Source organism: Caretta caretta, chromosome 5 (assembly GCF_965140235.1).
Source record: "Caretta caretta isolate rCarCar2 chromosome 5, rCarCar1.hap1, whole genome shotgun sequence".
NCBI lineage: Eukaryota > Metazoa > Chordata > Testudines > Cheloniidae > Caretta > Caretta caretta.
In genome coordinates, this window is record NC_134210.1 from 33,974,112 (window position 1) to 33,998,216 (window position 24,105).

Consider the following 24,105-nt stretch of genomic DNA (forward strand, 5'->3'; position numbering starts at 1 on the left):
CCAGCTCTCCTGGACTCCTTTCCCCCTCATGTTGTTCCCCCAGGGAATCCTACCCATCAATTTCCTGAGGGAGTCGAAGTCTGCTTTCCTGAAGTCCAGGGTCCGTATTCTGCTGCTTACCTTTCTTCCCTGTGTCAGGATCCTGAACTCGACCAACTCATGGTCACTGCCTCCCAGATTCCCATCCACTTTTGCTTCCCCTACTAATTCTTCCCGGTTTGTGAGCAGCAGGTCAAGAAAAGCTCTCCCCCTAGTTGGCTCCTCCAGCACTTGCACCAGGAAATTGTCCCCTACATTTTCCAAAAACTTCCTGGATTGTCTGTGCACCGCTATAGTGCCCTCCCAGCAGATATGCATCCGAGAGTGCTGAAGGAACTGGCGGCTGTGATTGCAGAGCCATTGGCCATTATCTTTGAAAACTCTTGGCGAACCGGGGAAGTCCCGGATGACTGGAAAAAGGCTAATGTAGTGCCAATCTTTAAAAAAGGGAAGAAGGAGGATCCTGGGAACTACAGGCCAGTCAGCCTCACTTCAGTCCCTGGAAAAATCCTGGAGCAGGTCCTCAAAGACTCAATCCTGAAGCACTTGCATGAGAGGAAAGTGATCAGGAACAACCAGCATGGATTCACCAAGGGAAGGTCATGCCTGACTAATCTAATCGCCTTTTATGATGAGATTACTGGTTCTGTGGATGAAGGGAAAGCAGTGGATGTATTGTTTCTTGACTTTAGCAAAGCTTTTGACACGGTCTCCCACAGTATTCTTGTCAGCAAGTTAAGGAAGTATGGGCTGGATGAATGCACTACAAGGTGGGTAGAAAGCTGGCTAGATTGTCGGGCTCAACGGGTAGTGATCAATGGCTCCATATCTAGTTGGCAGCCGGTATCAAGTGGAGTACCCCAAGGGTCGGTCCCGGGGCCGGTTTTGTTCAATATCTTCATAAATGATCTGGAGGATGGTGTGGATTGCACTCTCAGCAAATTTGCGGATGATACTAAACTGGGAGGAGTGGTAGATACGCTGGAGGGGAGGGATAGGATACAGAAAGACCTAGACAAATTGGAGGATTGGGCCAAAAGAAACCTGATGAGGTTCAATAAGGATAAGTGCAGGGTCCTGCACTTAGGACGGAAGAACCCAATGCACAGCTACAGACTAGGGACCGAATGGCTAGGCAGCAGTTCTGCGGAAAAGGACCTAGGGGTGACAGTGGACGAGAAGCTGGATATGAGTCAGCAGTGTGCCCTTGTTGCCAAGAAGGCCAATGGCATTTTGGGATGTATAAGTAGGGGCATAGCGAGCAGATCGAGGGACGTGATCGTTCCCCTCTATTCGACATTGGTGAGGCCTCATCTGGAGTACTGTGTCCAGGTTTGGGCCCCACACTTCAAGAAGGATGTGGATAAATTGGAGAGAGTCCAGCGAAGGGCAACAAAAATGATTAGGGGACTGGAACACATGAGTTATGAGGAGAGGCTGAGGGAACTGGGATTGTTTAGTCTGCAGAAGAGAAGAATGAGGGGGGATTTGATAGCTGCTTTCAACTACCTGAAAGGGGGTTCCAAAGAGGATGGCTCTAGACTGTTCTCAATTGTAGCAGATGACAGAACGAGGAGTAATGGTCTCAAGTTGCAGTGGGGGAGGTTTAGATTGGATATTAGGAAAAACTTTTTCACTAAGAGGGTGGTGAAACACTGGAATGCGTTACCTAGGGAGGTGGTAGAATCTCCTTCCTTAGAGGTTTTTAAGGTCAGGCTTGACAAAGCCCTGGCTGGGATGATTTAACTGGGAATTGGTCCTGCTTTGAGCAGGGGGTTGGACTAGATGACCTTCTGGGGTCCCTTCCAACCCTGATATTCTATGATTCTATGATATCAGGGTGATTGAAGTCGCCCATGAGAACCAGGGCGTGCGATCTAGTAGCTTCTGCAAGTTGCCGGAAGAAAGCCTCATCCACCTCATCCCCCTGGTCCGGTGGTCTATAGCAGACTCCCACCACTATATCACTCTTGTTGCTCACACTTCTAAACTTAATCCAGAGACACTCAGGTTTTTCTGCAGTTTCATACTGGAGCTCTGAGCAGTCATACTGCTCCCTTACATACAGTGATGCTCCCCCACCTTTTCTGTCCTTTAGCATCATGTACAGAATTAATGTGCTGTCCCACTATGCCTCTCTGTGATTTTTCTATTTATCATTCCGTTTTGCTCTCCTACCACCTCACAACCTGAACTTAGTTCTATGCTGTTATTCATCTCTGAAATTTCAGTCTTAAAAATATTTAACATAAACAGTGGTGTCTTGCTTTCTTCCAGGCAAGTGTTCACAGTTTACATCTCATTGTAAGAGCATTACTTCAGAGTGAAAACTCATCACTGATTTTGAGAAGAGACAATCAAAAACGAGAGGTATGTGCGACCCTAGTCTCTGACACCCATTGTAGGATTTACCCTGTTAATGACATGTTTGATATGTTACCTGCCGCAGTGAACCACACTTCTCTGAGGAAGAGGTCTATAATTTTCTATCTATTCAGAGTAAAAAAAAAAAATGTCAGAACTAACTTAAAATAATATTGAATGATAGAAAAACTATGCTGTCATAAATATAAAGGGAAGGGTAAACCCCTTTGAAATCCCTCCTGGCCAGGGGAAAGCTCCTCTCACCTGTAAAGGGTTAAGAAGCTAAAGGTAACCTCGCTGGCACCTGACCAAAATGACCAATGAGGAGACAAGATACTTTCAAAAGCTGGGAGGAGGGAGAGAAACAAAGGGGTCAGTGTCTGTCTGTATGCTGCTCTTGCCAGAGACAGAACAGGAATGGAGTCTTAGAACTTTTAGTAAGTAATCTAGCTAGGTATGTGTTAGATTATGATTACTTTAAATGGCTGAGAAAAGCATTGTGCTGAATAGAATAACTATTTCTGTCTGTGCATCTTTTTTGTAACTTAAGGTTTTGCCTAGAGGGGTTCTCTATGTTTTTGAATCTAATTACCCTGTAAGATATCTACCATCCTGATTTTACAGGGGGGATTTCTTTATTTCTATTTACTTCTATTTTTTATTAAAAGTCTTCTTGTAAAAACTGAATGCTTTTTCATTGTTCTCAGATCCAAGGGTTTGGGTCTGTGGTCACCTATGCAAATTGGTGAGGCTTTTTATCCAACATTTCCCAGGAAAGGGGGGGTGCAAGTGTTGGGAGGATTGTTCATTGTTCTTAAGATCCAAGGGTCTGGGTCTGTAGTCACCTAGGCAAATTGGTGAGGCTTTTTACCAAACCTTGTCCAGGAAGTGGGGTGCAAGGTTTTGGGAAGTATTTTGGGGGGAAAGACGCGTCCAAACAGCTCTTCCCCAGTAACCAGTATTAGTTTGGTGGTGGTAGCGGCCATTCCAAGGATAACGGGTGTAATATTTTGTACCTTGGGGAAGTTTTGACCTAAGCTGGTAAAGATAAGCTTAGGGGGTTTTTTCATGCAGGTCCCCACATCTGTACCCTAGAGTTCAGAGTGGGGGAGGAACCTTGACATATGCTATTTATCAATTTACATATGAAGTAGAAAATTATTCACCTAATCTGGAGCTAACCATTGCAGTACATTAGTGCTTCCCCTGTCCATGTGGATATGAGACACACTTAAAATGAATCTTTTAAAAACATTAATAATTTAAAAAGCAGCTGTCCTAGGTAGTCTTGAAAAACAATGTCCTTTAGAAACAATTCTGCTTATATGCAATATTTTCCTCTAATTGTTTCCTCCTCTTCATTACCAAGCGTATTTATATGAAAATAAGATTTTATTTCTTAAAGCTACATCTACCCTGACTGTGCAATCCTCATTTGCAATACCTCTTATGGCCTGATCAACTCCTATTAAAGTTCATTGCCTATTAATGGGAGCCAGTATAATCATCTCTATCCTATTTTTTCGTTTGTAACTTTTATTTAACTCTTTAAAACCTCTTAGAATACATTGCATAAAGCTATACAAAATAAATGTATTGTATTGTTTTCTAGGGTAATTTCTTGTTTGTGTAATATTGTATTAGATAACTACACTTGTAACTCTAGGTAAAAAATCTTACTGTATGTTACTGTGCAGTGCCCCCAAGAATTTCTGAAAGAATGACCTTCAGAATGAATTAGTTCTTGTACATATTACTTTGGGAACTACTAATTACATGCCAGTGATAAGCCATAAGCTTTTTCTTTATTTTACTACATACATTCCTTTTAAAACACAGATTAAAATTTAGATCATAAACTAAAATGAAGTTTGGCTTCTCTTGAGGATAAACTGAGCTACCTCTACATTGTGATATGAATCAGAAATACCTTGTTTTAATTATAAAAAGTCATTGAAATTAAATGTTTAGTTTACAAATTTTAAGGCCTTGCTGCACAAGAGAGTTGCATTGTTTTAACTTAAATTAGATTTTAACACCAATTTAAGATTAAAATGGTGAGAGGCCCTGTATGGACACTCTTATTTCAGGTCATCTTAAACCAATTACAAATAAAACTGAAAAAACAAAATAAGTCTGGTTTAGAATGAGAAGATTTTCTACACAGCCTTTTATATTGATTTAACTAAATTGGTTTAAAATCACAAATGTACTTAAACCACTGCAACTTTTTCATGAAGTTAAGCCCTTAACATGCTCCGCTGAATCATGGAGCAGATACTGTAAACACTCCATAGTGTGCAGTCTTTCCACATGATTTTCTGTACTTCTGAATGAACACACATCTCTTTTTTAGGAGCTTAACACAAACTTAAATAAACATTTCCCAGTAATACTGAAAATCCTTTCTGAGAATCACAACCATATGATAAACAGAGAAATGTTATGCCAGAATTTTTGTGACAACCTTCGCTCAGGGTTGGTTGATAGGAGAGCGCTGCCTAGTGGTTAGGTTAGTTGGGGGGGGGTTGTTGGCAGGCGAGCCCTGGCCCTCCCACTCCACTGGGCTCCAACCCAGGGCCTTTTGAGGGCTATCCATGTTCTGACAGCTGGGGAGGCTTAAGGCAGCCCTTCCTAGGCCACTTCCTGCAATTGTCCCAAGGTCGCCATCTGGGGTAAGGCAGAGTGAGGACAACTGCCTCCTCCTGGGGTATGGCCCAGCCTCCTGGGCCAACTCAGTCCAAGGCTTTCCCCTGTTGGGATAGTTCAAACAAAAATTAAGGGGATCAATCCAGTCCAGAGCTCATATGAGAGGGCAATGCTTCTCTCTGTGTGTCTCTGCAGCAGGCCCTCCCTTCCCCCAGGGAGGGGCCTTTGGGCAGTTGTTTTGGGAGAAATACTGCCTTTCCCTCAGCTCATCTCCCTGGAGCTGCTAGTAGCAGGTCTGCTCTTCTCCCTGGTCTGCCCCCAAATGAGCTACTCTCCTGCCTTTTAGTTCCTTCTCCAGTTGGTACATTTGCTACGGTGTGGCAGGGTGGAGCTGGCTGAGCCCAGAGTAATTTCTTAATGCCTGGTTTCTTAATGTCTGGGGTTTGTGCACCCCATCACACTTCAGAAAATATAGTTCATTAGAATACTACAGTCACTTAGTAGCAGAATTGTGATAAATAAAACAGTGACTCCTAATTAGCAGGTACTTTGCAATGTTCTTGTAGCCATGTTGGTCCTAGGATATGAAAGGGACAAGGTAGGTGAGGTAATGTCTTTAATAGGACCAATTTCTGTTGGTGAAAGGGACATGCTTTCAAGCTTCTCAGAACTCTTCCTCAGGTCTGGAGGAAGAAACGAGTGTCTGAGCTAAATACAAGGTGGGACAGATTGTTAAGCATAAGGGATTCACACATGCTGTAGGAGACCACTTAAAATGAAGTGAGCAATTAAGGGTTAGCAAGCAGTAGGTTGTGTTACAAATTGTTGTAAGGGCCATAAAAAACAGTGTCTCTATTAAGTCTGTTTTTTATTGTCCAGCAGAGTTGCAAATTTAAGTTCCAAGGCTCATTTTTTGATGGTGTTGGGCAGGTTTCCTTTGAGGACGAGGACTGAGAGGTCAGATGCACAATGATCATTTTGAGAAAAGTGTTCCCCCAGAGGTGATAGTGTATTTCTGCCTTTTATCATTTTTCTATGTGAGTTCATTTGAGAATGTAGCAGTTATCTGGTTTCACCTATGTAACTGTTGCTAGGGCATTTGATGCACTCTATGAGGTATATCACATGTTGTGATAGGCATGTGTGGGACCCATGGATCTTGAAAGGTTTATTCTGGGGCTACCAATCATTGTAGCAGTGGAGTTATGTCCGCAGTTTTTGCATCTGTTGTTCTGGCAGGGTCTGGTCGCACTTTGAGTTGGTGTGTCCTGGTCTATGGGGAGCTTGTTGAGGTTGGGTGTTTGAGAAAGATTTTTCAGGATGTAGTCCCCATCAAGTATGGGTTATAATTGTTAGTTGATACCCCATGTGGTGTGATAGGTAACAACTGGAAGTGTGCGGTCAGTGAGTTTTTTTCCCCCTATATTGAAGCAGGTTCTTCTGGGTATTTGGGTGGCCCATTCCATGATACAATCTATTTCTTTGGTAGTATGTCCTTGTTTAGTGACGGCAGATTTAAATGTGTTTAGATGTGTATCCCGGACTTCCTATTTGGAGCAAATTTTGTGGTATCTGAGTGTCTGGCTGCAGATAACCGATTTCTTGGCATGTCTGAGGTGGTTATTGGATCTGTGATGGTAAATGTAGTGATCCGTGGCTTTCTTGTATATAGTTGTCTGTAGGGTTCCATTGTTGAATCCAATCATGGTCTTCAGGAATTTGGTGCTGGTGTGACAGTATTGTAGAGAGAGTTTGATGGATCAGTGGTGGTGATTGAAGTTGTGATAAAAAGCTGTGAGGAAGCTTAGGTCATCTGTCCAGAGGATGAAAATATCATTGATGTATCTCAGGTATATCATTGATTTTTGTGGTGCATTTTTCCAGAAATTCCTCCAACAGGTGTCCCATAAAGAGACTGCCATCTTATTAGCCATTGCTGTTCCCATAGTTTGGACAAAGTGTTTGCTGTTAAATATAAAGTAGTTGTGGATGAGGATGAGTTTAGCTATGCATTTGGGGTGGATTTCTGAGTGTTCATTATTTTATAGGTATTTGAGGCAGACAGAGATGCCATCATGGTGAGGGATGTTGGTATATGGGGAGATGATATCCATGGTGGTAGGGATGGTGTTATGAAGGAGGTTGTTGATGTTGAAGAGTTTCGGAGGAAGCTTGTAACGTCTTTGAGGAAACTGGCTCATTGTGTGAACTTTACACATCTTGTGAGACTTTACATAAATATCAATTTTCATACTGAGAGTTAAATTCTCTCTTTCATCCTTTAAATTCTACCCAGAAAATGAAACTATAGGGTTCTTTTGAAAGTCATACTACAGTATCTACAGTAGGTGATACAAGTTATGTTACTTTGTTACTTAGAGAATTTTTTTTTTTTTTTTACCATTTACCTTTCGAATAATTTTCACAGATCACAATTAAAATTTCAAGAGAACTTCACCCTGGCGTCATCCCTTTATGGGTCATTTTACTGAGTGCCTTTGCTGGACTCTTGATTCTTGCACTTCTTATATTTGCATTGTGGAAGGTAAGCTACACATTTGTTTGATTTGTGTTTAGATTTTTACATACTTAGATGTTTAAGGGCTCAGTCCTGTGTTCTTACCATTAGAACTTGACAAACATAATAAATCTCTAAATTAGTAAAATATCATAATAAATACTTAATGAAATTTCATTTTTCCCTAAGTAAAATAGACCATTCTAACCACTTGGGTACAATCAATATGTGCCAGTTTTCTAGCAGTGAGATTTCATTAAAATTAGATTCAGTTAGAGTTCTTGTCGCAAAAAGTGGGTTCTGACACAGGGATGCTTAGAAAAAGTGCTGCTTTGCACTTTTGTCCTACTAACAAGAGATTCTTCCATCTTGTGAAATCATTTCTAAGCCAGTTCAATCTGGTCATGCTTCAGAGATCAAAATAATGAAAGTTTCACTGAAATACCTTAGAGCTACTCTGTGGAACACTAACACTGATTCATCACAGTGAAGTAGTTAAGGTATACAATACAGAATGGTAAATAATTTTAGCTAACCATGCCAGGTTTCTCCTGCTTGAATTTTGGGTTGCTTTAGCTGAAATACAGTCTCAAAATTTTTTAAAAATTTGGGAAGTCAAAGCACCTCTGGGGGTCAGGCCCTAAATAGCTATTCTCAGATATCACGCATTAACTCCAGGTATGTATGGTTTGATCCTGCAAAGTTATGAGTACTTCTTGAAGGTGCTGGGTGCCCTCCACTCTCAGTCAACTCAGTAGGAATTAAGGTTTCTCAGCATCCCACAATAAGCATTTAAAACCTTGCAAGACCTTTAATGATCCAAAGCCATTTCTAATAACTCTAGAAATAGACCATTGTTGTAACCATAAATAGTAAACTAAGATTAGCATTATTAACTATCCCAAGCAAAATTTCTATACCATGAAAAGGGAGAAGAGTCAAAATCCATAAAGTCCACTAAGGACTTTGCTATTGCCAGTCTGTTTTATACCTTACAGCAGTACCTTAGAGAGATGGTGCTAGTAAAATTTTAGTATTGGTACTGATTCATAAGTTTTCTCTTTTAAAAATATTACTGTATACTTTACGCTACTTTTTTAAAAAAAGTGGGAGTCTTGAGGTCCATATGCAAGAATCCACATATAATTTCACACATACATACATGCAGATACACTACTGCACATGTACAGCCATTTGAACATATAATTAAACTGATTACATTCTTAGCTAGCCATGTACACACCTACGGTCACTTGATTTGCATGTACAGTCGTGGTAGGCACAACATTGCTCATATTTCTTCAGTTGATCTCAACCCTTTATTTTTATAATATGTGTAAAAAATTAGAATTAGGCAATAAAGTCAAAAGTAAATAGTGATTTTGGGTGCCCGACTTGAGACACATTAAAGGGGCCTGACTATCAGAAAGTGCTATGCATCCACTATCTGACAACCAGGCCCCTTCAAGGTGTCCAGTTTAGCAACCAAAATCACTAGTGAATTTAAAAATGTAGATACTAAGTGTCATTAGTACCTATTAACTGATTCTTAATCATTGCAGAATTAAAATTAAGTAACTATGAAAATACCTCCAGCGCTTACATATTTACAAAATCAGCAGAACTAATAGAAAACTAGCGAATACCTTGATATGTTGGGGCCAATTTTCAAAAGTGGCCACCACTACCTTTGCATCTTCAAAATTACACATCTAAAATTCACAAATAATTTTAGACATGAAATTACCAGATTTTCATGCACAAAAGCAGGTTTTGTCTGTGCCATGTTGCAGGTTAACAAAAACTGGCCTGGTAAGTGGTGATTCTGAGTGGAATAAATATGCTGTATAACTAGCTGTCTGTTGCCCTCATTAACATTGCAAAATATGACATTATATTTGTTGTTAGCTGAAAAATTAAATGAAGAGTGTAGCATTATAAAAATATTTTGTATTGACTTCAGATTTGATATTCTTCAGCAATTCAAATTTCAAATTATAATTTAAAGACAGTAAAAAGAACAAGGAGTACTTGTGGCAGCTTAGAGACTAACAAATTTATTTGGGCATAGGTTTTCGTGGGCTAAACTCACTTCATCAGATGCATGTAGTGGAAAATACAATAGGAAGATAAATAGAGAACATGAAAAAATTGGGGTTGCCATACCAACTCTAACGAGAGTAATCAATTAAGGTAGGCTATAATCAGCAGGAGAAAAAAAACTTTTTTGTAGTGATAACTAGGATGGCCCATTTCAAACAGTTGACAAGAAGGTGTGAGTAACAGTAGGGGGAAAATTAGCATGGGGAAATAGCTTTTAGTTTGTGTAATGACAGATACATTGTTTGTTTGACTGCTGTGCTTAAATCTTTTGCCACAAGTGGGCAGTCTTCTCAAAGCCAAAACTCAGTATGTTAGTAATTAGTATGCATAGCCACTGAAAAATCTGGAATTTAAACAGTAAATTAATATTTGATCAACAGTCCTCTAGTTTGTTTGAAGACTTGACAAACCTTTGACACGTTCCGTCAGCATAACAATGATTCAGCAATCATTGTACATTAACTTTGCTCTCAGTTCGTCTGTTAGTGTGAGATATGTCATTATTGTTCCAATCCATTAAAGCAACATTGTACTTCAGTAATAAGTGAATTTGTATCATCTGTAAGCATTAAAGCAGTAAATAAAAACATTTAAGCTTTGCCAAAATGTCTCATGTTTCTAAAATTCCAGTTTTGAATTGCATTCTCTTTTTTCTGCCATATACAGGCTGGATTTTTCAAAAGGCCACTAAAGAAGAAAATGGAGAAATAAAGAATTCTACCAAAGGAGAGTATGTTGCAATTAAACAACGATCTGTCCTCAGGTCTGCCTCAAATATATGACTGTAAAGCTATAAATATAGTTATAAATTTGATGGTCACAACATTTGCTAAACTCCATCATGGACTAATCAAGGTGTTTTTTAAAAAGAGGAAAAAACAGCAACAAACAAATCAAGTATATAGGTGGATGTTAAAAAGGGAAAACAGCCCTATAGTATTTTGTAATATGTTAGAAAATATCTTAAGCTGTTACTCATTTTTGGAGAGTAATTCAATTTTAAAATTCTGAGTTGTTTTGTATAGGGAAAATAGTCTATTCATGTTTTTTCATCAAATGAAATATTTCTTCAGCCCAAATTATGCAAGAAGCCAAGTTTCAAGCAGTAATCATAATCTCTTTACCACATGTTCCTTATTTTCAAAAGAACAAAGTATTCAAAAGTCATTTCTCATAATGGACTGGCAATTGGCTAAGCCAGACTTTCAAACTTTGAGCATGCACCAGATACAGTTGGGTATATTTTGACAAAAGGATAATCCAGAGGAAAGGGGCAACTGCAGAGCTTGCACAAAACTTGCAATTCCAAGGGCTTTTCTTCCCTCTTAATGTAGTTCATCCAGATGTACAGAGGCCATTCCATGAAATAAATTTCTATTATTAACAAAACTATTCAGGATTGATCCCTTAAGTCATACAAGTGTCTGAACCAGAATCTGACTTTTAGCAGACCTGTAAAATTATGCTCACAAAATTATAATTACAAGCACAGCTGATTGCTCATTGTTTGCAAATAAGCAGAATCACATTTGGACTCTCAAATTGATGTGGGCAGCAAAATTGTAAGTCTTGTGTTTTTTAGAGGCACCCCAAAAATTTGCCCCTCACTGTGTATCTTGGAGTTGCCAGTAGGGTTGCTTCTTGAACTATCCATGAAAAGTTACTGTGTAGCTATTTAATTCAGTAGGTTGAAAGTGCCCAACCAGATAATTATCAAAAGAGCAGTTAGAAAAGCACTGACAAGCTTTTTGTATTACAAACCATTACAAATCATTTTTTACTTACAAGTTTAAGAACTGATGCAAAATTTTGTACAGTGACTAAGCACTTAACAAATGATGTTTATTTTGTATCAAAGATTTAAAATGTTATATAATACACTGAAACATAGATACTAACATTATGTTTCTCTAAACCCATTTTGAACACTAACCATTTTTAATATAAAGCTGCCTCTTTTTTTCACATGGGTCACATTCCTTCTACCGAATGAGCATATGTGGATATGCCTCCATCTTCCAAAAGTAGCCCAGCATTTAGACAATGGAGTTTATTCATCTCCTTGGTACAAATTTCACTGAAATGCAAAAGCCACTGCAGTTTTTCCAAAGAATATAACATGTCAGGCATATTTGTTCTATTCTTTGATAATAGTCTTACCAAGTGTATTGTTACTTTTTAATATGAGTGTATATTTTTCTAAAAAAGTGACCATAGGTTGAATTATATATGTGGGCAAATAAAGCTCTGGAAATTTAGGAGGTGCTTCATATCTGAAAGAGGATATCGGGGTAAATCATGAAGTCCCTCGTATCTACTTTTTGGCTTATATGGTAGTCATTGGGATGGGTTGAGACTTATTAATATAGCAAGTATGAGTTTGTTTGAAAACGTTTGTAAACTTTCTTTCATGTTCAAGAAAAAATTATGATTGCACAACCCTAGCCTGACTGCAATTGCCCATGTCTCGTATTTTAATGGATATAATTCATTAGAAAGTGTGGCAGAGTCACAACATGGACTTGATAAATAACTGTGCCTCCGTTGTCCCGTGGAGTTTGTGAAATTCAGCGTAAATCCACCAAAGTCAGTGGACTTACCCCAAAGGTACACAGGTATAACTGAGAGCAGAAGTTATAGAATTCAAAGAGTGGCGTGTAAACCCCCCCCCCCCCGCCCGCTTCATTCAGTGTGCAAATTGGTCAGCAGTTGAGTGATGCAAAGGTCTGCTCATTGCACAATGGAGATGAAAATAAATATTAAACAGCTGCTTCGTTGTCTGCAGTCCAGTTTGCACACTATAGGAGTACAGGTTTTGTAGATAGACATGGCCATATAGCAATGAAGTTATCTGTCTGAGGTACATAGTATGGTGATGAGGGCCATATATCTGTCTGCGTGCCTCACAATGATTAATGTATTTATCCTCATACCATCCCTGTGAGGTGAGGAAAGGGCTATTATCCCTATTTTTGCAGAGAGATTAAGTGACTCCCCTGTGGTCACACAGGAAGTCTGTGACAGAGCAGGAACTAAACTCCCAGTCTCCTGAATCTTTCTCGTGCTTTAACCACAAGTTCATTCTTCTTCCCCACCTGTGATTAACCGCTGTATATGTTATAATACAATGGGGCAGTGCTAAGACACGTCATTTTAACTTTAGCATGTCCTGACTTTTAAGCGCTTCATGTTGCAACTGCGATGATCTCTTCAGCAGTATTTTTAATGAAATGTTACATTTTAATTTCTGAGCAATGCTGTTATTGACTAATATGCATCAGCAACCATGTTAGTTTTTATATACAGTATATTTCCCTAGAGAAAGTGTACAAAAGTATTCTTCCTAGGTAAAGCACGTTGCCATTCATTTTAGCCACACTTTGGATCATACATGCAATAATAGGTTTTATATAATAGCCTTTCTTCTCTGTTTGTACCATAGCACTTTCTTCCTACTCATTCTTGCTCTCATAGCCCTGGCCTACACTGGGGAAGGTGGGGAGGTTGACCTAAGATATGCAACTTCAGCTACGTGACCAGCGTAGCTGAAGTTGGCGTATCTTAGGTCGACTTACCTGGCCATGAGGACGGCGGCAAGTCAACTGCTGCTGCTCCCCCATCGACTCCACTTCTGCCTCTTGCGAGCTGGAGTTCCGGGGTCGACGGGGAGTGCGTTCTGGGATTGATTATCGCGTCTAGATGAGACGTGATAAATTGATTCCTGATAGATCTATCACTACCTGCCGATCTGGTGGGTAGTGAAGACCTGCCCTTATTAAATTTTCAATTTAAAAAAAGAAACTATTTAAATATAATAATATGTAAAGTAAGTACTGCCATGGAATACTTTCTTATCACATAACCTGCATTAGCAATCCACTATTTCTACTCGAGAGAACCTTTGTACATACCATCACACAAACAATATTACTCTTATCACACAAATCATAGAAAACCCTATTGAAACCAATGGTGCAAATATCAGAAACATTTCACTGGCATTCTGCATCTACTAAAAAGGTTACAAATAAATACTCTGCTTCATATATTAAGCAGCAGCAAGTTGCAGTATGATTCTAATAATTAACAGTTGGTGGGTTGGGACTTTTTTTGTTTAAACAAAAGTTTAAACAGTTGTAAAATGATACAGGTGGCACCAGGGGCTCAAAGCATTTGCAGGTGTCATTGGGGATCCAGTAGCACCCCAAATTGAAAACTTCTTAAATGAAAGAAGGATAGCCAGGACAATCACCCCACTTTCCCTTAACACACTCTCAGTGCTTCCCTTAGGTCTAAGCTAAACTTCTGCCAGCTTGCCTTTATCTCAGGGTATGTCTTCACTACCAACGGTAAAGTGCTGCTACGGCAGCGCTTTAACATGGCTGTGTAGTCGCAGCACCAGCGCTGGGACAGAGCTCTCCCAGCGCTGTAAAAAACCCACCCCCACGAGGGGAGTAGCTCCCAGCTCCGGGAGCATGGCTCCCAGCACTCATGCACTGTCTACACTGCCACTTTCCAATGCTGAAAATTGCATCACTGGTGGAGGGGGTGTGTTTTCACACCACTGAGCGAGAAAGTTTCATTGCTGTAAAGTGGCAGTGAAGACAAGGCCTAAGTATTGCTCTCTGCCAGGCACTAGGAAAGCAAAGATGCTGCGCCACCTGGGTTTGATGGAAAAGAGGCATAGAACTGTGTGTGTCCTGTGCATCTTGATAGAACCACAGCCCAAATTGTTTTATTATTTTCCTCAATAGGACATACAGGCAGGGCAATCAAAACCAGCCTGGCAGAACATGCATGAGAACTGTCTCTGGACAGATAAGCAACTGATCAAAATCACATTCTCTGATCTCTTGGGGCCAAATCCTGTTCCCGTTGAAATCAAAAGAAGTTTTGCTATTAAGTTCAATGGGAACAGGCTTTTACATTTGGAGAGGAAAGAACAAAACTACTCAAGCAAGGGCTATGTGGCTTACACCTCAGGTATCAAAGGCTGCTGACTCATATGAGAAAGTCAGCAGATATCTGATCTTTGTCCATTGCAAGGGAGAAATCGGCAATCAATGAGTCTAGAACAGTCTCTGTACCATATACATCTCATAAGTCCATCTGCAAAGGATCAAGGAAATATGAAGGCTCCAGATTCCATTAAAGTCCTCTGTCCCTTGGTTAGAATGCTCCCATCAGTATATGTTCATAGTCCAGAGTCTGGAGCAGGAATCAAAAACACTGTTTAAACACCTTCCATCTCCCCTCTCCCCCCACTCCCCTCTTGAGAACTCCTGACCAACTTAACAGCAGGATACATATGCTAAGCCTTTGTTTATATTTGGTAGCATATGTATTGTGCTGTTAAACCCATATAAAGAATGAATGCCCTCCCTAGCTGTGTTCTGCTCCTTAAAATACCACTAACAGTAATAACTGTTGGAATTTTGCACAGTTTTTAAGAGAGGGAATCGTAAGAAAACCTGTTGAATTCTGCATGTTTGCTTTTCTTCTGTAAAATTGCTCCATACATTTTATCAATAAATAATAACAATGTTTCCAGCCTGGTTGACTATTTTGTTTGTTTGATATAATGTTGCTCCCTAGGCAATATGAAAGAACCATAATATGGGAGCAAATGTGTTTGCCATGTGAATAGAAAAAGTATTGTAGAAGTGCGCATGGGGCAAAACTATAACAGCAAGGAAATTTCTGCCATTATTAAGTATGAAATTATTGCAGCTAAAATAACTCTATAATATCTGGTTTCAGAGTAGCAGCCGTGTTAGTCTGTATTTGCAAAAAGAAAAGGAGGTTTTTTTTAAACAAATTTAAGTTTTTTCAAGAAGTTGACAGATTTTTATGCTCAAATAAATTTGTTAGTCTCTAAGGTGCCACAAGTCCTCCTTTTCTTTATATAATATCTGACAACCAGAGGCAATTTTTCAAAATAGCCACTGAAGCTGTAGGTACACATTTTGTGTGCACGCACCATTTTGGAAACTTTTAAAATAACAAGCATACACAAAACATTCATACATCTACACAGTATGTCTAAACTCCTAACATGGACAAGATTTCACAACACCATGGAAATTAAAAATGAAAGCATATTGTCTCATGTTATCTGCCCCTCTGGCCACTCCACAATTGTTCCCTGCAGTTTGTTCTTGAATACTGAGCTGTTCTTGTCTAGTCTAAAATGACTCATCACCTCCTCCACAGCCTATCAAAATACTTCACATAGCATTTCCTGGAAGGCAAAGGTTGCAACTTTTATTTCACAACACAATGTTTTTGTAAACAGTTTTGTGTTCAGTTATACTCCTACAATTTTGTTGACTACGTGATCTTATCAGATAGAAACCTGCTTCAACTGTGAATCGCTAAGTATTAATAACATCCTGTCCCACACTGAGAAAATGTTTACCAAGACTTCTATGATGTACATGTCTAATAATCAGAGCTGGCTGAAAAATCTCCATTGAAAGAACATTTTGAAAAAAATGGGGTTGTGGGAGGATCACAAAACTTTTTGCTATTTTTTCCCCATTTTCTGGTCCCCTTTAGTGACACTACTCCATATGAATAAAACAGACCAGAATTACATCCTCAAGTAAGCCTTGTATTATATTGTATTAGTGATACAAAACTGGATCTAAATTGATCAAATTAAACAGTCTTAGTCCTGGAACCTGCACACTTTAAAGACCCTGGCACTGTCCAGTTCAGTGAGTGAAGTATTAAACCCTGTAAGAGTGAAAGAAAACCAAAAAATGAAGGGGCTATGTCTCCTGCAGCTACACCACTTTAGCGTTTTAAATGTAGACAGTCCATCTCCCCAAGAGGCAGTAGCTAGGTCTGCATCTGGTGGGGTGGGGAGTTAGGTCAGTTTAATTACGTCCCTGTCGGGTGCGAAAAATTCACATCCCTGAGACATGTAGCTGTACTGATGTAATTTTTCAATGTAGACCAGCCCAAAGACTAAGAGACTGCCAAAATCATTGTAAAAGAGTTATATGGGCAATCATCAACACCCAAGAGATATAAATACAGCTACCTAATCATTCTTCTGATAGAAGACAGTCCCTGTTCTCATGGTTAAGACTTACATAGCACTTTGCAGATGTAAAATGCTGTGGCTAGACTGGCCCCTTCCTTAAAATACGAGGAAGAGTGTAGTTGTGCTGCCCCATGAGCAGGCCAGGGAACAAACTGTGACCCAGCGTTACAATTCAGTTCATGCTTCCCCCTTTCTCCCAAGCAGGTGTGAGCCAGGCTTGCCCTTTTCCTGATGTGGCTTACTTCCTCCTTAGGTGCACTGGCTCAAAGCTGCTGATGGGGGCATGAGAGGCTGGGGGCAATAAGGCCCCACCACTTCACGTGTGGAGGAGGAGGAGTTGACTGGCAGCTTCCCCATCTCAACAGGGCAAGATATTTGATTGACCAGAAGGGGAAACACAATCCCGGGATTCTGAAAGGAGAGAAGAAGGGCAGAGGCAGGCATGGCTGGTCTGGGACCTTCATTCCTCTCCTTATCCAGAACATATATGGAGATTGAGTGTGTCGGTGAATGACAGGAGAATTCTCTACTTCTCCCAGGTGTGATTGGTTAGGCTCTGGAGGCAACGGAAGTTTGATGCCTCTTGCACCCTGCCTGGTCTTGTATTTGGAGCTCTCTACTGGAACTTTGCTGTGGCTGCTGCCCCATTCTCCCTGCCCTCTAATGGAGGTGCAGTTGGAACTGTGTTTCCAGAATGCAATGGGTCTGATAGATTGCTAGTTTTGGGGATCAAGAAGGAAATTTTCCCTTGGAACTAGATTGACAAGGTGTCCAGTGGGTTTGCGGCAGAAGGAGGGGTTATTTTAGGTTTTTTGCCTTCCTTGTAGTATCCTGGAGGCCATTGGTTTTCGGTTAATAAAGAGTCAGGATGGATTTAAAAGTTGTAAGTTTAAAATGGAGTTTGTAACCTTGTCACAGCTGGTGGCCCATTTCCTGTGTGGGTGAGAGGCCCAAAGAGATCAGCTCTCCAGAGATCCAGGAGATAACTGATTGACCCCAAAGAGACCAGCTCTCCATGAGATCCAGGAGATAAATGATTGACCCTAGTAACCTTGAGAAAGAAAGGGAGATCTTAAGCCTTCACAGACTCAGGTATCCTTCATCTGTACCACAATATATATTATTATGTGTACCACAGTTATTCTCACAGCAAAATGACTAACCAAGTACTATTATTTTATGAACTACAACTGGTTAATAACATAGTAAAAGCATCCCAATTGGTTGTTAATTAAATCACACAGTGTTTTAATATCATGTGCTGCAAAGAGCCTCAGGAGACAGGTTAAAGAACCACTTGCGGCTCGTGAGCCACAGTCCGAGTATCACTGGTTTAGATTAATCTCCAACAATGAGCACTCACTCCAGGTTCTGGGCACCCTTAACAATCGCTTTTAAATGTACAAACTCTAGTCTTCCTTCCAAATTGCAACACCAGCAGCAGAAAAAATGTAACTAACATTTAATATAACCTCCTGCTCCCAAAGAATCCCCGTCAGAATGTCCCACCTGTAATACCAGCCTCAATTAGGGTTTTATCACATAAGCCAAGGAGAATATATGGGCCTTGCCATCTACCTTGAAGGTCAACAAAGGCAGGTCAATTTCCAGAGTTTAGGGCCTGGTGCAAATTAGATCATCCCTCAGGCTGCTCTAACAGCACAGCAAGTACTAGTACTGTGCACACACAACAGGATCAGGGCAGCGCTTAGGAGAGCTTGACACCACCTTTTCCCACCATCTCTGATTTATGTTTTGGGCATCGTGTCTATGCACTAGGCAGCATCTGATTCATCAGACTCATGCTGGCAGTTTTTCCACCTCTTGTGATATCTGGTATGTTTTCTTAAGCCCCAGCTGATGGAGGGAAGTACTTATATGGCAATCTCAGTGCTCATTTAAAGAAAAAATATATTTGTAGCCCTCATAGTTGTGGGGGAAAGTGATGCTTACACCAAGGCAAACAAAAAGGATGCAAAAATGTATTTGTTGTTTTTTAAAAAATCATTATTTTAAGTCAATCGCATGAAATTTGAATGTCTGATGTTTTAGTCTGGAGTGATTGATGAAGAACTGTGAATTGAGTTGATTCTATTGGAGAAGGGTTTGAAAAGCAGTAAAATAGAAAAAATGGATGAAAATTGTGCAATTGCGAAATCTGCAATTGTGAATAAGCTGAAAACTGTTTTCTCTCTTGAAGTTTCAGTATATCTTTAACCTGACAATATAAAACACTACTGGACAAATCCAGCACGTCTTAGTCACTCAAAAGACCTATTTGCTTCAACGGGAGTTGTAATTTGGTTTGAAGCGTACCTATCAAAGGATTAATAACCTCTTCAGCTCAGACTATCAAAACAGAAGCATGACTAGGTTTTGATTTCACACATCAGAAAGCAGTCCATGTGGTCTCAAAACAAGAATTGTCTAAAAATGGATGAAGAATGTAAATACAAAATATTTTGATTAAAAAAAAAAAAAAAAAAAAGCCAGCCGGCTCACAATGTACTTAAAGCTCTTAACTGGAAACTGTTTGGCAGAAGAGATTGGTTATTGTTAGTTATAAGGATTAAACTCTCATTGGAACTGTACCAAGGTTAATGCTTTAGTAAATGTGCTGAATTTACATAGAATAGATTGGGGAAACACATGCATTGTTTCAGAGGTGGATGGACCCTTACATGAAATTCACTGGAATTATACTGTATTTGTATAAAGAAAAGGAGTACTTGTGGCACCTTAGAGACTAACCAATTTATTTGAGCATGAGCTTTCGTGAGCTACAGCTCACTTCCCATACAGACCACCTTGCCTCCCCTTTGTGATTACATGAACCATGTCTGCTTTCATTGTAGACCAAATAACATCCTTGTGGCAGCTCTCGCATTTGCTTACATGGCAAACAAATAGGAGGAAAGTATTTCATGGTTGTTTTAATGCAATTTAGCAGCTGAAAACAAGGAAGAGACTGCCTCATATAGTCTACACGTGTGCCATGAACCACTGGTGGTCTGTGGACTACAGTATGGGAACCATCTCCACACGGTATCTGAGCACATGGAAATCAGAAGTTTCAGCTCAGAGCAGAGTGGACTGAGGCTCAAACTGCCATTTTAATAGTAACTTTTCAGAGTACAGTCCCACTTGAAATGTTTTCAGAGTTCTCCTACATAGATGTTGTGACCGGGATCCTAGTGGGGAGCCAGCTGTGGTCACTCAGTTAGGGTGAACTGCAAAGAATGGTTTCAGACTAGCAGCCGAAAAAGCTGGTGGATATTCCAATACTTAGATTTACCAAGCCAGCATAAAACGGCTTCTTTATTACCTTACTGGTTACTCAGAAGTCCGAACAACACAGTTCCCTTGAAGCGATCCAGCCGCAGGCCTCCATGCAGCACCCACATCAAATGTGATGAAAATTTCTGTAAATCTTATTTCATCATATAAAAGAACAGGTTCTACCAATCCCAAAGGATCAGACACATTACCTCCCAGGTTAATGAATGTTTCAGATCTTACCCAAATACATGCTACAGTTCTTATTAACTAAACTAAAATTTATTAAAAAACAAAAGATAGAGAGTATGGTTAAAAGATCAATATACATACGGACATGAGTTCAATCCATTGAGGTTCAGATTCATAGCAGAGATGGTAAGCTTTGTATTTGCAAAGAGTTCTTTCAGAAATAGTTCATAGTTCATAGTCCAATGTCCAAATTTCATATTCAGGGCATACCAGCATAACTGGGACCTAAGTCTTGTGACTCAAACTTCCCCGAGGAAGTCTAAGCAGATATGAGGTGAGAGAATCAGGATCCAAGGATCTTTTATACAATTTCATGTCTTTTGACAAGTTGGAATTTCGTCTGGGAACAAAAGGTAATTAGGATTACTTTGAAGGAGGTCCATCACTGGTACTTAGCTATACAAATTAACATAATGCCATTTGCTTGTTCCTCCACCATTCACAGTACATTTCAAAGAGAGATGAATACCGAGATATCCTGTGTTTACAATTCATTTAAATGCTAGGATCTTCTTTTGACCTCTCAATTATCAGAATACAGCATAGACAGGATGGTTGATTACATTAGCCACTCTACTCATACATATGTAAATACACAAAAACACAAACATTATCTCCCCACATGTCTTTTGAGGGTTATTAATTTTGCAGGATGTTTAACACTTTCTAGCCATGCTTTACAGATGTTATTTAGCACAAAACAATTTGATGATTTTCTTTAGCTATAGGACAAAACAAATGTTGGGCTATAGCTTGTGTGCTTTCTCTCCATAAAGGACACATCTAGTTTCTTCAACCCTGTATCCTCCTCCCCAGCTGTTTTGTATCTTCCCCCATTTTCAGAAAGTTAAGTATATGCTGACAATTAAGCTTTATAACATTCCACAATAGCCCATTCCTGATCTATCCATCTTTCTCTATTTGTCAAGTTGCTTCCTCTCCCTTTCAATCCTAACAACTCTTGTAGGAGAGTCAGGTTATTGGTATTAACTCAGACCCTGTATTTATGCTTACTTTCCCTTGAGAAAATTTGCTTCCCAAAGTGAATTTAAATGATCCTCAAAGTGTTAGGAGTGAGAAGATACGTGGCTTGAAGCGAGGAATCAATACAGTTGGAGGTGTGACATGAGAGATGCAAATCAAGGACTTCCAGTAAGAAAATGACCTTTTCAACTGAGAACTACTATTTGGAATAGGCACTAAAATCTTCCAGTCACTGACATCTTGGGGGGAAAAAAAATAACCTGGCCAGATATTGCTAACTGACAGTGCCTGGAGTTTGAAGGTTTCAAAGTAGCAGCCGTGTTAGTCTGTATTGGCAAAAAGAAAAAGAGGGCTTGTGGCACCTTAGAGACTAACAAATTTATTTGAGCATAAGCTTTTGTGAGCTACAGCTCACTTCATCAGATGCATTCAGTGGAGTGTGAAGGTTGCCAATAAATAGTCTAGTTTGTGAACAGTGCAGTGAAATCACAGCCAATGAAATTCATGAAATGGAAAGACAAACTGTGAATTCCATTTTGGCTATGCTGAAGTGTCAAATCTTCATGAGCAAAATATTTCTGCAGGATTAGCCACTATGCTAGTTCTGCCTTCTCCCCCTTCCCCCCACAATCGTTACATATAATTGTACAAACATGGAAGCCAAAAATATAAAAAATAGTTCACTGAACAATTCATATTGCCTGTGTAAATTCAGCTGAGTAACTGAGCTTCCTCATTAGTACAGAGCTACTCACAAAGATGGACTACAAGCCGTCAGGAACAGTATCCCCGATAATGTCATGGCAAACCTGGTGGCTGAACTTTGTGACTTTGTCCTCACCCATAACTATTTCATATTTGGGGACAATGTATACCTTCAAATCAGTGGCACTGCTATGGGTACCCGCATGGCCCCACAGTATGCCAACATTTTTATGGCTGACTTAGAACAACGCTTCCTCAGCTCTCATCCCCTAATGCACCTACTCTACTTGCGCTACATTGATGACATCTTCATCATCTGGACTCATGGAAAAGCAGCCCTTGAGGAATTCCACCATGATTTCAACAATTTCCATCCCACCATCAACCTCAGCCTGGACCAGTCCACACAAGAGATCCACTTCCTGGACACTATGGTGCTAATAAGCGATGGTCACATAAACACCACCCTATACCAGAAACTACTGACCACTATTCCTACCTACATGCCTCCAGCTTTCATCCAGACCACACCACACAATCCATTGTCTACAGCCAAACTCTATAATACAACCGCATTTGCTCCAACCCCTCAGACAGAGACAAACACCTACAAGATTTCTATCAAGCGTTCTTACAACTACAATATCCACCTGCTGAAGTGAAGAAACAGATTGGCAGAGCCAGAAGAGTACCCAGAAGTCACCTACTACAGGACAGGCCCAACAAAGAAAATAACAGAACGCCACTAGCCATCACCTTTAGCCCCCAACTTAAACCTCTCCAACGCATCATCAGGGATCTACAACCTATCCTGAAGGACGACCCCTCACTCTCACAGATCTTGGGCGACAGGCCAGTCCTTGCTGGCAGACAGCCCCCCAACACAAAGCAAATATTCACCAGCAACCACACACCACACAACAGAACCACTAACCCAGGAACCTATCCTTGCAACAAAGTCCGTTGCCAACTGTGTCCACATATCTATTCAGGGGACACCATCATAGGGTCTAATCACATCAGCCACACTATCAGAGGCTCGTTCACCTGCACATCTACCAATGTGATATATGCCATCATGTGCCAACAAGGCCTCTCTGCCATGTACTGGCCAACCCGGACAGTCTCAGTGCAAAAGAATAAATGGACACAAATCAGACGTCAAGAATTATAACATTCAAAAACCAGTCGGAGAACACTTCAATCTCTTTGGTCACTCTATTACAGACCTAAAAGTTGCAATTCTTCAAAAACAGACTCCAATGAGAGACTGCTGAATTGGAATTAATTTGCAAAGTGGATACAATTAACTTAGGCTTGAATAAAGACTGGGAGTGGATGTGTCATTACACAAAGTAAAACTATTTCCCCATGTTTATTCCCCCCCACCCTCCATTGTTCCTCAGACGTTCTTGTCAACTGCTAGAAATGGTCCACCTTGATTATCACTACAAAAGGCTTTTTCCCCCCTGCTCTCCTGTTGGTAATAGCTCACCTTAAGTGATCACTCTCAGTGTGTATGGTAACACCCATTGTTTCATGTTCTCTGTGTATATAAATCTCCCCACTGTATTTTCCACTGAATGCATCCGATGAAGTGAGCTGTAGCTCACGAAAGCTTATGCTCAAATAAATTTGTTCATCTCTAAGGTGCCATAAGTACTCCTTTTCATTATGCTGTGTGTATTAATATATTTTTAATCTCTAGGTATATTCAAAGTATGATTTGACAGAGCCTGAGTAAATTGTACAGACAGAAAACGTATTATTGGCTTCTAAAATTAAAAATATAAAAAGACTCAGATCTCACAGATCCTAGTGAGTACCCCCTGCTGTCCACCCACTAGGAGTGCTGTGAGGGGACTCTGTCTGCTACTATTTCTCACAAGTGGAGTTCTCAGCCCGCCTGTGCTAGGCCCCTAGGCCCCCAGGACCAGTGCTGACCCTTAAAACACCCCACTTACTTAAACACACCACTTTCCTAGAACTAGTTTCCACCCCAAAGTGAAGCCTCTGGGTACCCTGTTTAATGCTGTCAGGGGCGTACAGCAGTTGAGAAGCCCGTCACTGAATGATTGAGTACTTAACAGTCTACTTTCCTCGATTATTTTGACACCAGCCTTTGGAATTCCAAACCAACATGGAGGCAAACAGACCATAGAGA

At 40.2% G+C, this 24,105-nt stretch overlaps 1 protein-coding gene and 1 long non-coding RNA gene across 3 annotated transcripts in view; one reads left to right on the top strand and one right to left on the bottom strand.

Moving 5' to 3' along the window:
• ITGA1 (integrin subunit alpha 1) overlaps nt 1–15,223 on the top strand; it is a 151,716-nt gene extending 136,493 nt beyond the window's left edge. For both annotated transcript variants that reach the window (XM_075128464.1, XM_048851355.2), the window contains 3 exons: nt 2,317–2,409; nt 7,481–7,597; nt 10,340–15,223. In XM_075128464.1, coding sequence (XP_074984565.1) covers nt 2,317–2,409; nt 7,481–7,597; nt 10,340–10,384 — 255 coding nt within the window. In that variant the 3' untranslated portion in view covers nt 10,385–15,223. The remainder of the gene's footprint in view (nt 1–2,316; nt 2,410–7,480; nt 7,598–10,339) is intronic.
• LOC125637173 (uncharacterized) overlaps nt 1–20,408 on the bottom strand; it is a 180,424-nt gene extending 160,016 nt beyond the window's left edge. The window contains exon 1 of the long non-coding RNA XR_007356849.2: nt 20,334–20,408. This is a non-coding gene — a long non-coding RNA (uncharacterized LOC125637173). The remainder of the gene's footprint in view (nt 1–20,333) is intronic.
• Nucleotides 20,409–24,105: the final 3,697 nt, after the last annotated feature.